At 43.9% G+C, this 15,313-nt stretch overlaps 1 protein-coding gene across 1 annotated transcript in view; it reads right to left on the bottom strand.

Annotated features, from left to right (window-relative positions):
* col25a1 (collagen type XXV alpha 1 chain) overlaps nucleotides 1-15,313 on the bottom strand; it is a 483,837-nt gene that overhangs the window by 291,269 nt on the left and 177,255 nt on the right. Inside the window, exons 6-7 of the mRNA XM_089129575.1 lie at nucleotides 13,490-13,606; nucleotides 5,498-5,533 (exon numbers count right to left, since the gene is read on the bottom strand). Of these exons, the coding sequence (XP_088985701.1) occupies nucleotides 5,498-5,533; nucleotides 13,490-13,606 (153 nt within the window). The remainder of the gene's footprint in view (nucleotides 1-5,497; nucleotides 5,534-13,489; nucleotides 13,607-15,313) is intronic.

The raw sequence follows: 15,313 nt of genomic DNA, 5'->3' as shown, positions 1-15,313 counted from the left end.
ACACACACACACACACACACACACACACACAAAAATTTTATATGTGTATATAAATTCTTTTTTTAACATGCTGTTAATTTCCTAAGGTATTTGATTGGCTTAAAATTATAAAAATTGTTCCACTATAAATTATAAATTACACTGATTGCTGTCTATTTAAGTGGTGGTTTGAATGTTGGTTTTAATATAGAAAACATGGAATAAAAAAACAAGAAAGAAGAGAAAGCCCAACTGGACAGAAGAACCGTATTTACTGTTAGCCCAGTTAGTGGATGAACACTAGGCCATCATTAAAGGAGAATTCGGGCCGGGTGTCACAGCACAGAGCAAGAAGTGGATGTGGAAGCTTATAGTGTAAATTATTAACGGTTCATTCCCCTGCTTGTACACACCAGGGAAGCCTGCTATATTCATAAATGCAGTTTTTTTGAGCCTGCAAGGTGGGAATGTCCAGTGGAAACGTGTCGGTTACGAATGTAACCCTCGTTCCCTGAGTAGGGAACGGAGACGTTCCGTCGGATGACGATGAATGGGATTTTCGCATAGAAAGCCTATCAGCTTCGATCAATATAGAACGAACCAATGGCAAAGAAATGTCATGGGTCTGCATATTTTGCATAGTGTAACTCCGCCTCACCTTGTGGGTATTTAAGGAGGATGCTGGCAGCAAATCAGACATGTTTCTTCGCTGAGGAACCAGGCCTCACTGAGGTCTGGTGATGCCTGTGGCACAGCGGAAAGTGGCAGGAAGACGGAACGTCTCTATTCCCTACTCAGGGAACTTGGGTTACATTCGTAACCGAGACGTTCCCTTTCGTTGTCACTCCGTGTTCCGTCAGATGAAGGCGAATGGGGATACCAGTCTAATCACGCCACTTTCCAGCTGTCTTCCAGTGCCCTGCATAAATCTGAGATCCCCGACGTACTTGGAATGGACAAAGGACTCCTATTTAGCACAGGAATACCAAGGTATACTGGGGAGCATAACCCATAGTTTTGGAGGGAATATGCATTTATTGCCAACCAATGGGGCTTAGAGAATACACATATGACCCAAAGGATGCATATGGGGAATCACTGGGGTGTCCAGCCGCAGGTGGAATATTTCAACCCCAGGGGTGGCAAGGTGGCTTGCCGAGGGAAAGACACATGCTCAGAGAGGCTTACAGTGGAAATACACAGGTGGGGGTCACACACGGGAGGCACCTAGCCAACAGGTCCTGAAACACTGCGTTCTGTCTACATAGACGCGGAGAGAACATATCGGACAAAGCAGTGCCAAGGCTGGGTCTGCCTCCTCCAGGGGCAGCACTTGCAGGTTCACCACCTGGTCCCAGAACGGAGTGGTAGGAACCTTGGGCACATATCGAGGCCGGGGTTACGACAACGTGCCGGAAAGCTCGGTGGCAATGCCCCTATCATGAGAGCGGAGTTTGCTACCCTGCTGGCAAAGGGTGTGATCGAGACTGTCCCTCTAGCCGGAATGAGGTCTGGCTTCTACAGCGCATACTTCATTGTCCACAAGAAAACCGGTCCACTGAAAACTGAGGTTCGTGCATGGGGTGAAGGTCTTTCGGCAGGTTGGGCGTAACTCGTACTCGGAAAGTGTCATGTTGCCATGCCCACCTCGGGACTAGGTCGCAAAGCCAAAGCTGAAGTGGTCTCATATGAAGCAATTCGAGCGGCGTTGCTGTGGCTGCAGATGCCATATGCCCCAGGAACCTCTGAAAAAGTTTCAGTGGAACCACATTCTTGCCCTCGAACTGTCTCAGGCAAGTCAGCAGTGACTGCGCGCACTCGCTCGCAAGCTGCACCGACATGGCCACCGAGTCGATATCCATACAGTGAAAAGAGATCCTCTGCACGGGACAAAGTTTGCTCCTTTCCAGTTGACCCGAAGGTCGATCGCTGCAAACCAATCCTGGGGCCGCACACATTTGAAAATGCGTTTGGTGGTTAGCATCTTGAACGCTATCCTGTGAAGGGAGTGGTTCAGCACGCGAAGGTCCAGGATTAGCCGTAACCCACCGGTTTTCTTGGGGACAACAAAGTACGGGCTGTAGAAGCCGGACCTCATTTCGGCTGGAGGGACAGTCTCGATCGCACCCTTCGCCAGCAGGGTAGCAATCTCCACTCTCATGATAGGGGCATTGCCACCAAACAAAGTGGAGCGGACTCCCCTGAAGCGGGGAGGAGACCGCGCGAACTGAATCGCGTAGCCGAGCCTGATAGTCCGAGGAACCCAGCGGGACAGGTTGGGAAGCTCTAGCCAGGCTCCTAACGACTGTACCAGTGGTGTCATATGAACCACAGACTTCCCACCACAGGGAATGACTGCCCCAGACACAGACGGCATATCGGCCTGGTGTGGGGGCACAGTCATTGACCGTGTCCTGACAGAGGAGACCAGGGAAGGACGAACGTTCCGTGGGGTTCTGCTCTGCCAGGGGCTGGTGACAGGGAGATGAGAGTGGTACGGTTGGAGGATGGCGCGCACTGTCATCCGACTCTGGGACAGAGGAGGACGAGGGGTGCATGGCTGGACCGGGCTGGACATGCATGAGGGCCGGACCAGAGTGCAAGGTTGGTGGCGGGACGCAGCTCAGAGCCCCGGGTCTGTCCTGCCCTTATGCATGTCTTTGAGCATCTGGGCCTGGTAGACCTGCAGAATGGCCATAGCATGCAGAGAAGTGGCTGCCTGACCTGCAGTACTGTAGGACTTCGCCACTAACGTAGATGAAAACCTACAGGCTTTGGATGGGTGCTTAGGCTTACCATGCGAAGAAGCACTCTGTGGACACAGTTGCAACACAACAGAGCATTCAAGCGGGGGGAGCCCAGTGTACCATAGGCAACGGCTTCATCGAGGGAAGGAAAGGTGTTAAAGTCAACGAGCGGTCACGGGAAGACATGGGGGTCTTCCAGGACTTCTAGATCTCATCATGCATGTCCGGAAAGAAAGGTATTGGGGTCGGCCGCAGTTGTGAACCGGCCGCTGTGCCCAAAAACCAATCATCCAGCCACGAGTGCTCGGGACAGGGTGGCGGAGACCACTCCAACCCTATGCTTGCGGCTGCCCGTGAAAGCATGGCGGTCATCTCGGGGTCGGACTCGACGAACGACTGCACACTCGAAGGAGGCAGATTTAGGCAAATGCCGAATTCTCATTTGACGAATCCTGCACTCCTGTGATGCCAACAGACATCGCGTCATCCTCTGCAGCGCCAAAGGAAACTGCGGGACATCTGAAGATGGGCCCGCGAGCGCCCCCTGGATGCTGACTCGCATCGTCACAGGAGGGGTAGGTGCAGGGCACGGACGTGCAGTCTGCGCCTTGATTCTGATCCACACCGTCACCCTCTTGGTCACCCTGGCCACCAACCGAAGTACTAGCTCTAGTCCTAGAGGCAGTAGATCGGGGTGTGGATGAGGGGACTCTCACTCTTGCGAGATCACTGAGTCTCGACTGTAGTGACGAGATGGTCATGTTCCCACAGAGAGAACATGAGTCATGCACGAGCGCTGCTCTAGCAATATCAATGCCCAAACACACTAGACAACCCTCATGACCAGCGGAGTCAGACAGGAGTCTGCCACATCCAGAAGTGCACGGACGAGGCACCTTTAAAAAGACAGATGCCTCGCCCTCACCATGGCATTTCTTTGCCATTGGCTTGTTTCATATTGATCGAAGCTGATAGTCTTTCTCTGTGAAAACCCCATTCGTCATCATCTGACAGAACTCGGAGTGACAACGAAAGAGAACTAAATGAACTGTGACTCAATAAGAGATTCTGAAAGTGCTGTAATTGTTTGTGTGATCACTTTGCTTAAAGATGGTTGTGACAGACCCAAATCACTGCTGCTTTATTGCATTTTCCCATTGCCAAATATCTTAATGTAGTGATTACATACATTTCTGGCGTTGTGGCATTCCTGCAATGTGTCTGAGATATTAGCGTGTCTCTAATAAGATCAGTCACAAACATGATCCCTGCACAATCTCATCTATAGCGTCTTATTAACTCACTGTCATCCATTGTGCGCAACACATTTCTTCTCTCTCTTAATCTCTCTGCCATTTTCTCCTCTGCTAAAGAAACTCTTAAGCCTCCAAAAAGTCCTCATCTGTACAACTTTGACCTTAAGACCTCTTTTAAATGTTAAGATGCTTTCTGGATTACTTTTTTCTTTACTAGGATTTTTTTTTTAATTTTATGCCCACATTTCTAAGAATTTTCTTAGAATTTTGTCACTGGGAGCGACTCTTTGCATTAAGATTCTTTATGAATACGGCCCCTGATCTTTCTGGTCTGGACTGGAGAGAGGCGCTCTCCACCTGTCTCGAAAGCTTCATCCCTTGGCATGCCGTATCTCAACTAGATCCTCAAGCCATCAAGCCTGCCATAAGGTCAGTCTATGGGTGTCAAAAGGGCTGATGTCCAGGCAGGCAGATCCATGGCTAAAGGCCGCACGAGCCATCAAGAAGACCACCCAGGGTCCAGAACATTTTCCCACCGAGACCGCCCAGTGTCCAGACCCTCGTCCCGCCGAGACCGCCCAGGTCTAGAGCCTCATCCTGCCGAGATCACCCAGGGTCCAGAGCCTTCACCGCTGGTCCCGTCCAGTCCAGAGCCTTCATCTCTGTTCCCGTCCAGTCCAGAGCCTTCATCGCTGGTCCCTTCCAGTTCAGAGCCATCGCTTCACATCAGCCACAACAAGCCTGCGCTTCACGTCAGCTATGCCGAGCCTGGGCTTCAACTCCACACCTGCCGTACCAGAGCTTCACGTCATGGATGCTGAGCCAGAGACTGTTCACGTCCCGTCTGCCCAGCCAGAGACTGTTCACGTCCTGTCTGCCCAGCCTGTCCCAAAGCCTGTCCCAGTCTTCGGCCAGTCATTCCCCGCCAAGAAAATTTTGGGATGGGGCTACCCATCCCAATCATGGCCGACTGAAAAGTTTCCTCCGCCATGGCCGCTGGAAGGTTGTTCACCCCCATTGCCACTCAAAGGATCCTCACCTCCCTGGCCACCTGAACTGCCAGCTCCGCCCTAAGGGCTTCTCCCTTATTCTGTGTCCGTTCTCGTCATTGTACTGTGTGTGATATGGTTCCTGAGTGTCTTCATTAAATATTCCTGTTTCCTGTGATTCCTCGTGCTTCCTGCCACTACACGATCCCTGAAACTATGCTGGTGACCAGCATACCAGCAACCAGCATTCCATGTTGGTCCTAGCATGCAAAACATACTTTATACTGGTGACCAGCAATGCTATATTTTTTAGCAGGGTAGATTCACATTTTGAGCAAATGTTATAAAAAATAAGTACTTCAGTTTTTGTATGATCGTCTAATTTTTTTTCTGATTAAAAACATTTAGAAGATTAAGGAGGAGGGAAAATGTAAGCATTAAATATTAGAAATAGTAAATATAACATTGTCTTACTGAATCGAAGAGGCTATGATGTTAGCAGCTGTAAATACAATTAGGCACTTACCATTTGACCGATGTCCCCTGGATTTCCAGTGTCTCCCTGTGAGGGACACAACATATACAACATTTAGTCTTAACTGTTAGTTCAGTAATTTCACTTAAATGTCAATTAAGATTACCTATGAATTGTCATTTAAGTGAAATTACTGAACTTAAATATACAAGCTTGATAAAAATGATCATTCTAGAAGAAAATTTCAAATGGCACTTAGAGGCTTTTGTATCTGAACTCTTCATATATATATATATATATAATTATCTTGACTTAACTATGTTAAGGCGGGCGTACACGGTACGAATTCTGACGGTCGGAAGATTGTATGTCCAGGCACACTTTACGAGTGAGTTTATCCAAAAATCGTACGGAGGCAGTTATATACGACATGATTTTATGACCTGCTCAGCTCCGAAGAAATCGCACAAAGTTCTGTGCTAAAAACTCTCATAACTGCATATAAAATATTGATACAAGCCGTGATTATTTTGCTATAGGCTCGTTTTCAGCATCGGGAAACGGACATCCGGTCACCCTTGTGTGTGATTGTGTGTGTGTGTCTGTGTGTGTGTGTGTGAATGAGTTAAAAAATGTAGTTACGGTAGGCTACACATTCAAAAAATAAAATGTCAAGCTCTCTGAATGATTAATTAGCCATTAAACCACCTCATGTGAGTGTTTGCAATTCATTTTGCTGTGAGAAGCTATAGCCGTGAACGGGGCTTGAGTGAGCTTGAGCACGTTGTGAGTGATGGCGCGGGTGCCAGATCCCATGTTGTCAGATCCACATAATGGAAAGGTGACAGTATCTGGACTTGTTTTTTGGATTAATGTCACACTTTAGAAAGTTATTAAAGTGGTTCGTAATATATTAATCTTATTTCCAAAACACAAGCTTTGAACTTATTTCGGATTTTTATGTAATTTCTTTCTTATTTTTTGCTTGTTTTTCATAGCAATATCTGGCAACATTGTTCTGTCGGCATTAATAAAAAAAAAAGCTTAGGCTGTTGACAAACTGTAATTGCTTTTAGGAAGATACAAACGTAATGATTATCTTGACATGTAAAAATTTGTAAGAAATGTATAACACTATCAAAAACAATAGCATAATAGCCTACAGATGTTTCAGAATGAAATATGCCAAATACTGCCCAGATAGCAAACTGACATTGAATCAACGTGGAAATATGACATCGAAACAACGTTGATCTGACATTGTTTTGCTCATCGAATTAACGTTGAACCAACGTCAGACTCATCATTCTTTCAAAACTAACGGAAAATCAACTTGAAATCAACGCGTTGTTTCAACGTTATGAAAGCAAACCAATTTTCGATTTTCATTTAGCTTTGAAGAATGCCGCGTCTGACGTTGGTTCAACGTTAATTCGATGAGCAAAATCAACGTTGTTTCAATGTCATGAGAGACGTCGTTTCCACGTTGATTCAATGTCAGTTTGCTGTCTGGGTGGCCAGTAGGAACACGGCAAATGTCTTTCTTCTGTGGATTTCCTCAGCTCCTGATTGGTCAAGTTCAGATAGATCGACAAATCGTCTCATTCAACCGCACACACCTCACGAATGCAAGCCGACAGCTCCCGAACTTTTTCGACATGCTTAAAAATTATTTAGGACCCGAGAATTATATCGACCCTCTCGGCAGGTCGAGAGGTGCTCGGCTCAGCTCGTATCTTCCTCGCACACAATATGAGCCGCGACATGCGAGCATAACCGATTTACACTCGATTTCTCCCGAGTGAAAAAAATCATCTGCGAGCTCGTAAAACAGCATAAAATCACACCGTGTACGCCCGACTGGAAAACTGGTTAAAGAGAAAACATCTGACCAGTGGCCTCTAAAGACAATGGCATTGCTTGCAAAATTAACATTTGACCCCCTACTCCCTTCCTCTGAGCATCTTATCTACATCTTCTCTCTTTTTCTCTAAGTCAGTAACACTGAAAACTCACACAAGAATATATATGGTTTTAATGTGAAAATGATAATCTTTCAAATGATTGTTTAGTATCATTTTAAAGGTCTCAGTGTGACTGGTATAGATGTCTCATTTCCAGAAGTAAAAGAAAAGGTAATAAGGTTTTTAAGAAGTTTAGGAATAACTGGCACACAAAGCAATGTGGTCTCAAGGCATTCCAAAGGTGTAAATGCCACTGTTCTTAGCAGATGGTCATCCTCTTCCCCCAGTAAATATTGTAAGGATTTTGGCCAGGCGAATCAAACCCACCCCCAGGGGTTTTCTGAAACACACACACGCACACACAAACCTTTCCCTTCCCCCACACATCGGAATGTGTGGAATGTTTTTGAACAAAGAGAAGGACTTTTGGTGTTTAAAAACATACAACAAAATGTTTTCAATGGTTTTTATGTATATGTGTCTTCCCCATGTCACAGTGAAATAACTTTGTTTGGTCACAGCGTAAATAGAAATTAAAAATACCTTCGTCATGCATTTTAAACATAAGTGTATATTCCTTTGATATAACATAATGTTCCTTGATATCTCTAGAATGCTTATTGAATGGAACGCTCGAATATGCATGGAGATGTAAAGTAAAGGGTATTTTTGATTGTTTTACTGCCAATGAAGATCAAAATTGTTTGACCATAAAACCCTCATTGAACACACCCCCTTCCATGAGAAGCGCGCGCTGAGGAACAAAGGACAATAAATCAAGAGTTCCCGCGAGCTACGTCCATCTCCCCGATTGGCTCAAGCCAACAGGAAAGGGATGGATTCCGCCAAGGGGATAAAGGAGTGCGCAGGCTCCGCCTCTCCCCTTCTTCGTCTGACCCCCCTCAGAGAAACATGTAATGCTTTCGTAGATCTCCTCACGGAGATCTGATCCGACCATGGATCTTTTCTTTTGTTCGTCTAAAAGTCTCGTCTTTTCTTCAAATGGACTACAAAGTTCGTCTCACAGGAAAGGAAGTGGACTTTGCCGAACTATTTCCTCGGGTAACGTCACCTCAAAGACTTTCAGCCTTTCAAACACTCGAGCTAAATGCCGAGGAACGCCACGAAGCCATGAACGAGCCGGGACGGGCCGCGCAAACACGCTGCGGCCGTGCTTCACGTGACGCACGCGCGCAGGACAGGCGCACCTCCAGCCGACACGTGGCCCGAACGGGCCGAGCAACGAGCCAGCGACTCACACAGACCAAATGTGCCCTGCAAGTATACCTTTTTTTAGAGCTTCTAAGAAGCATTAAGGTGTTTTCGTGGTGTTCAGAAAGGTTAACTGACTGTTTTGGGGAACGTAACACACTCTCTCTCTCACTTGCTCTACAACTCACTCTATCTCACTCTTTCTCTCTCTCTCAAACTCACTCAACTTACGCGTATGCATTGTCTAAACGCTCTGCGTTGTCTTAGTTTGTGTTTAATGTTTGTAAATACATGTATCATTGTAACGTAGTAAATGCTTAAGTAGTAACTTTATTAAATACAAAATATGCTTACCTTGACTGATTGTCTTGCTCATAATACGGGTCAATGAAATGTCAATATAAAGCTACACGCTTTACAGAACTATAAATACCTAAGAGGGTATTTGGTTCTAGAGCAGGGAAGGCAGATTCTAGTGGCCACAGAATTTGTTTTCACAAGCTATATAACTTAATTGAGCTAATTGATTTTGCCTGTCTTGTAAAACGTGGTCCTTGCAATCAATAACAATTAATTTGTGGTTGATTGCGGGGATGCACATGTATGCATATGGGTAAAATTAATAAATTAATATGTAAGACCGGTCTGATCCAAATCTGTATGAATAATTATTAATTATCAATTATTAATTATGATATGCAAATTCCCCCCTGATCAGACCCGCCTAGAGTCTTTACAATATGTTGGGGGAATAAAGTAACTTTCCATTGTAACCTGATTTACATATCAGGTAAGGTCTGGCTATATAAGGAAATGCAACAGAGAGTTCAGGACTGCCTTTTCTGTACCAGATCATGATATGCTGTGTCTTCGAGGCTCTGCATTTATGTAGTTAATATGTTGGGTAAAGTTCTTTGTTCTAGAAACATTTGATGGTTTGCATTGATTATCTTTCAATTGATTGTGGAATTGTAATAATACATTTACCTAACATATTAAATTGTTATATTTGATTATTCTAACAGACTTTGACTTTATTTTCATTAGAGTTAAAAGGAATAGTCAAACATTAACATGTATTTAAAGGGTTAGTTCACCCAAAAATTAAGTCATTAATTACTCACCCCCATGCTGTACCAACCCCGTAAGACCTTCGTTCGTCTTCGGAACACAAATGAAGATATTTTTGATTAAATTTGAGAGCTGTATAACTACCACATTGGCTCCTAAAGGACTGCCTCTTGACGGCCCAGAAAGTCAATGAAGAAAATGTTTAAATATCCCAAGTGACTACCGTGGCTCAACTATATGTTTATCAAGCGACGCGAATACTTTTTGTGCGAAAAAACAAACAAAAATAACGAGTTTATTCGACTATTTCTTTTCTTCCTTGTAGGCCAGAACGAGACTTCCTTAGATTTCCACGACGCATGCGCGAGAATTGCGATCTGAAGTGGTGTAAGCTGATGTGAGCAGATCGCAAATCTCGCGCATGCGTCGTGGAAATCTAAGGAAGTCTCGTTCTGGCCTACAAGGAAGAAAAGAAATAGTCGAATAAACTCGTTATTTTTGTTTGTTTTTTCGCACAAAAAGTATTCGCGTCGCTTGATAAACATATAGTTGAGCCACGGTAGTCACTTGGGATATTTAAACATTTTCTTCATTGACTTTCTGGGCCGTCAAGAGGCAGTCCTTTAGGAGCCAATGTGGTAGTTATACAGCTCTCAAATTTAATCAAAAATATCTTCATTTGTGTTCCGAAGATGAACGAAGGTCTTACGGGGTTGGTACAGCATGGGGGTGAGTAATTAATGACTTAATTTTCATTTTTGGGTGAACTAACCCTTTAATGATGCACAGATATCATTGTTAAACCTTTTTCATTTTATGGAGTCAGATGAAACGAGTTAACACATAAGATTAAATGTTATGCATTTAATTAAAAATCACGCAAAGATATAACACGCATGAAACCTTCACCTCAAATTGGATCGATTTTGTAGGCCTTACAAGTGAATAAGACAAACTTCTCCCCAGAGATGGGAACGAGATGTTACATCATTGCATTGATACTATGGGAACATATTCAGTGTGTGCCATTGTCTGAATAACCTGTTCACATGGGCCAATACTATTGGCTGTGGACAAAGTCAGGTGACACTACGTTGTATGTGACTGTCTATAAAATGGCACCTGAACACAGAGTCATCAGATTAATTTGTCTTAAGAAGCTTCACAGGCATAATTGAAGTATGGTAATGCGACGCAGTGTCTCGTTCCCATCTCAGGGAAATGGGATATGTACATATCCACTGAGATGTTTTCAAACATGTTTGCAAACATCTTGCTAAGGCACACCTCTCGCAACGCCTTTGAGGGAGCCACACTTGGAGTAGAATGGGCTGTGATGGCAAGTGGCGAAGTGATACTGTGTGACTTGTAACCACATCCAAAACCCAATGTGATATAGTTTGGTAGCAGTGAAACACAGATTACCCCCCCCCCCTCCCCAGTATCATTAAGCCATGGAATGGTATCATTAAGCCAAAGCATTAAGAATGGACAGAAGGTCCATTAGAAGCTCTCAAATAAAATCCAAGGATATCCTTCATAAAAACAGTAGGGGTTTAACCCCAGCAATACTGCAATGCTCTCCTGGCTGGCCCACATCACACCTCTCTTCATCTCTCTGCAATGGCTACCACTTGCTGCTCGCATCAAGCTTAGATGCTCAGCACCCTCCTACTTCCACTCACTCTTATGAGTCTACGCCCCTACCTTCACAGAGAGGCACAAAATCACTCTCCAGAACATTTTCATTCACTGTTCCTTGCTGGTGGAATGACCTTGCCGCCTTCATCTGGAATGCAGAATGCCTGACAATATTTAAAAGACAGCTGAAAACTTCATCATAAAAAAATATATGCTTTCACTTTCCTTTAATCCCTCTCTATTCTATCTTATGCTACACTAAGCAATGTCTTAAACTTTGTACTTTTAGCACTTTTATTAGCACAGTTTATATGCCTTTCGCAATGAATTGCTTGCTGTTTTCCTTATTTGTAAGTTGCTTTTGATAAAAGCGTCTGCAAGATGAATAAATGCAAATGTAAATGTATCCTGGCCAATTTTGCCCATTGGCCTCTGTCCACCATCATGGCCTTCAAATCCCCATTTATACTGATTGGCATGAAGCATGAAGACTTTGTCTCCTCTATACCAATAAACTGGTGTGTGGTGGGCATTCTGGTGCACTATGGCTGCCGTCGCATCATCCAGTTTGATGCTGCACGTTGGTGGTGATTGAGGAGATCCACCCTTCCATGTAATGTGCATGAAATAGAGGGTGGAACCACTTGTTCATGAGCCAACACTGGAAGGTCCTCATGTGCAGCATGTCCAACTATTATGTTGGTGGCAGCGGCCATCAGACCCAACAGAGTCTGGCATTGGTGGACAGAAATCTCCTTTGCCAGTTTTAAGCTGCCCAACATAGTGAGAATAAACTCTACTCAAATGGGAGACATATGTGCCTACATTGAAATCGAGTCCCAAACTACACTGAAAAAAGCAGTCGTCTAATTTGGAGAAAACTGATTTTTATTGTGGTTTAATCTTAAATCCAAGTACCTTAGATGAGTGAAGAAAATGTCACAATGCCGAACCACCAACTCTTTCGAGCCAATATTAGCCAGTTGTTTATGTAATTTAGTACACATATGCCTAGGAGTCACAATGGAGCCAGAGCTGAATCCATGCAGTTGGTGAAGTTGCGAGGAGACATGGCCAGGCTGAAGAGAATCCGATATTGCTAAATTTCGCTCCTGAAACTTAATGTGCACCGGCATATCTCTATATCAAAGTAGATTTCCTTCAAGCCAATCCTCAGATTGAATTTAAGGTACAATCAACATCAACATTAACAACTTGTCAATCTGCAGAATACGGTTCAAACGACTTAGAATGAGGATGGGACACAACCCTCCATCCTTCTTAAGAACCAGAAAACAAATGCTGTAAAAACCTGAGACTTTCATTGGGAAGGGAATATGTTATATGGTCCCTTTGTCCAAAAGAGCCTGTAACTCCTATGTTAACAACATAATCTGATATTGAAAGATCAGCCATTAAAAGAGGAAGACGAGACTTCATCTGAATTCTGTAGCCTTTTTTTATATTTCGCAAAACCCAAGGAGAGACGATTAGCAAAAATTGTCAAACTTTATGAAAGGGGAATCAGTTTGGAAATCTTGTCGTTTTGAGTGGGGTGTGTAGGCAAATGGAGATCCCCAGGCAGCAATGACTGTGCAGAGATCTGTTTTTAGACTTAAAAGGCTGGGATTGTGTCTGGCGACTAGGCCCTCGGCCCTTGGCCCTTGCGAGGGGGACAAAAGCTTCCACACTGGTCTTCTGTACCACCCTCCAAGAGCTCTGCCCAGGACAAGAGGTTGAGGCCATAGGCTGCTGGAATGCCTCAGATTGCTTTTTGGTTACCTGAAACCTATCAACTTTGGTATTGACCATGTCTTCAAATAGGTCAGACAGGGGCATCTAGTAAAAATCCAGATCCTTCAGCAAGCCCGCCTGGTAGGCCTGACCCACTGCTTCATAAACCTTGCCAACCAAAGCAGATGTGATACAACATGGCCTTGAAGGCAAGGCAGTCTTTTTTAATGACAACACCGAGGTGGGAGAGAGATAGCCCATGTGGCATTGAATTATACCCGTGCTTACTCGACTTTCAACTTTTACGAAAAAAGTTACGTAAAATGGATATCTATTGGTACATGGTAAATGGTAAATGCATTATCATGCTAAGCCTCCAACTGCGAACACTTTGATAAGTTTTGAATTTAGCGATACTTACCGGGAGCCCTGGAACTCCCCGAGGACCATCTTTTCCTGTGTCCCCAGGGGGTCCTCTTGGGCCTGGGGGGCCTGGAGGCCCAGGAGGTCCTGGGGGCCCTGCTTGACCCTGGTCACCCTGTGTAAGTAATAATATACATGCGTCAAAGTCAATGAATAAAACATACATTAACATTGTTTTTATACAGTGAAAGGGAGAAACAGACCGAAAAGGTCATCGATAAGCTAACAAAGAGAATCTTGAAGCTCTCTTATTTCATAGTAAGGGTGGGCGATATGACCAAAATCTTATTTCACGGTATGAGACATTTTATTTTACGATAACTATACATATCTTGATATAGATATTTTTATTTCATTTTTCTTATTAAAAATAGGAACAAAGAAGGAAATTAGAAACAGTAGGACAAATAAAATAGACCAACGATACAAGTTAAATATACTTTATGTTTTTCAGCTACAGTAAGTTTAACATTTACTAAGAAAATACTGTGTATGTCAGTCAAATCTTATTGCACTCAACATCAAGCAAGTCCCACTTTATATTTTCTCATTCATGCATGTTTCTTTATCGCACTTACATATATATACATACATATATAAATTTAAGTAGTATAGCTCTTATACATCAATAACTTTAAGTAGCACTGTGCTATGCGGATTTATTTACATACTTCAAAATGAACGATATACTGAAATCTCTAATGACAGACACTTTATTATGGTGACAAATCAATGCCAATAATAACCGAGCACACAACTGATGCTGGCGCATGTGGTAAAAGACTTCCATGAGAGGATAACAAATCTACACGCGAGGAAACGGGAACTCACGAGCTCATTCAAAAACCGCATGACATCTCATGATCATCCGCATGACATCCGCATGATCATTCGCCACGCTCTCGCGCTTGATCTGCTCTTGCCTGCTGCTTTTGCTCGCTCAAAAAGTTTTATTTTTGGCAGTCGAGGGGCGGGACTTACTGTTTTAATAACCTCAAATGTCATTGGTTACTTCCCCATTGGTTACTTCCGCATTGTCATTGGTTACTTCCAGAAGTCCATTGTGATTGTAATGACCCGTAATTCACTTGACTTGATACATGAGACATTACTTAACTTGTTTTATTTATTGTGGTTTATTAATGTGTTATGTGATTTAATGCATTGTTAATATAGAATAGATTCTTCCCATTTACTTTATTAACAGGAAGTCTTACTAGTTATTGCATTGTGTTGTTAAGAGATATTTACAGACTGATGCATATCCATGGTTATTAGCTTACAAAAAGTTAGATGATTAAAATCACTATCTAATATTTTAATATGCTGGGTTTAAACTGGGTATATACATCACTTCCGGTTGGCCGGTCGCATACGGTCTAGCCGCAGAAGTTCAGATATTTCAACGGATCCAAAGCTCAAAACGGATCCGAATTTTCCGCAAACGCATATGATCGGAACTCCCCGCAGCTCCCGTATGACTCTCCATTGGAAATGAATGACTTCCGGTCCGACAGCGGTCGTTTGTCGTGTGCAGTGGAAAGGCGGCTTTACACCTTCACCGGAAATACTGCCGTGCATAGAGCCCATTACGGGTCAACGCCATATCCAATCACAACTGACTTCCAGAAAAGGGGAAGTAACCAATGACATTTGAGGTTATTAAAACAGTAAGTTCCGCCCCTCGACTGCCAAAAATAAAACTGTACAAATACAAATACAGCCGCTCAGTCTTTTTGCCACTCACTGTGAGTAACTGCAGGCACTCCGGTCGACGGTGACTTCATGCGCATTCCCTCTATTGCTTGCAGGGGGAGATGTC

Source organism: Pimephales promelas, chromosome 1, assembly GCF_988280905.1.
Source record: "Pimephales promelas chromosome 1, fPimPro1.hap1.1, whole genome shotgun sequence".
Taxonomy (NCBI): Eukaryota; Metazoa; Chordata; class Actinopteri; order Cypriniformes; family Leuciscidae; genus Pimephales; species Pimephales promelas.
Note: the sequence above shows the minus strand (reverse complement) of the source record. Positions and strands in the feature narration are given on the sequence as shown.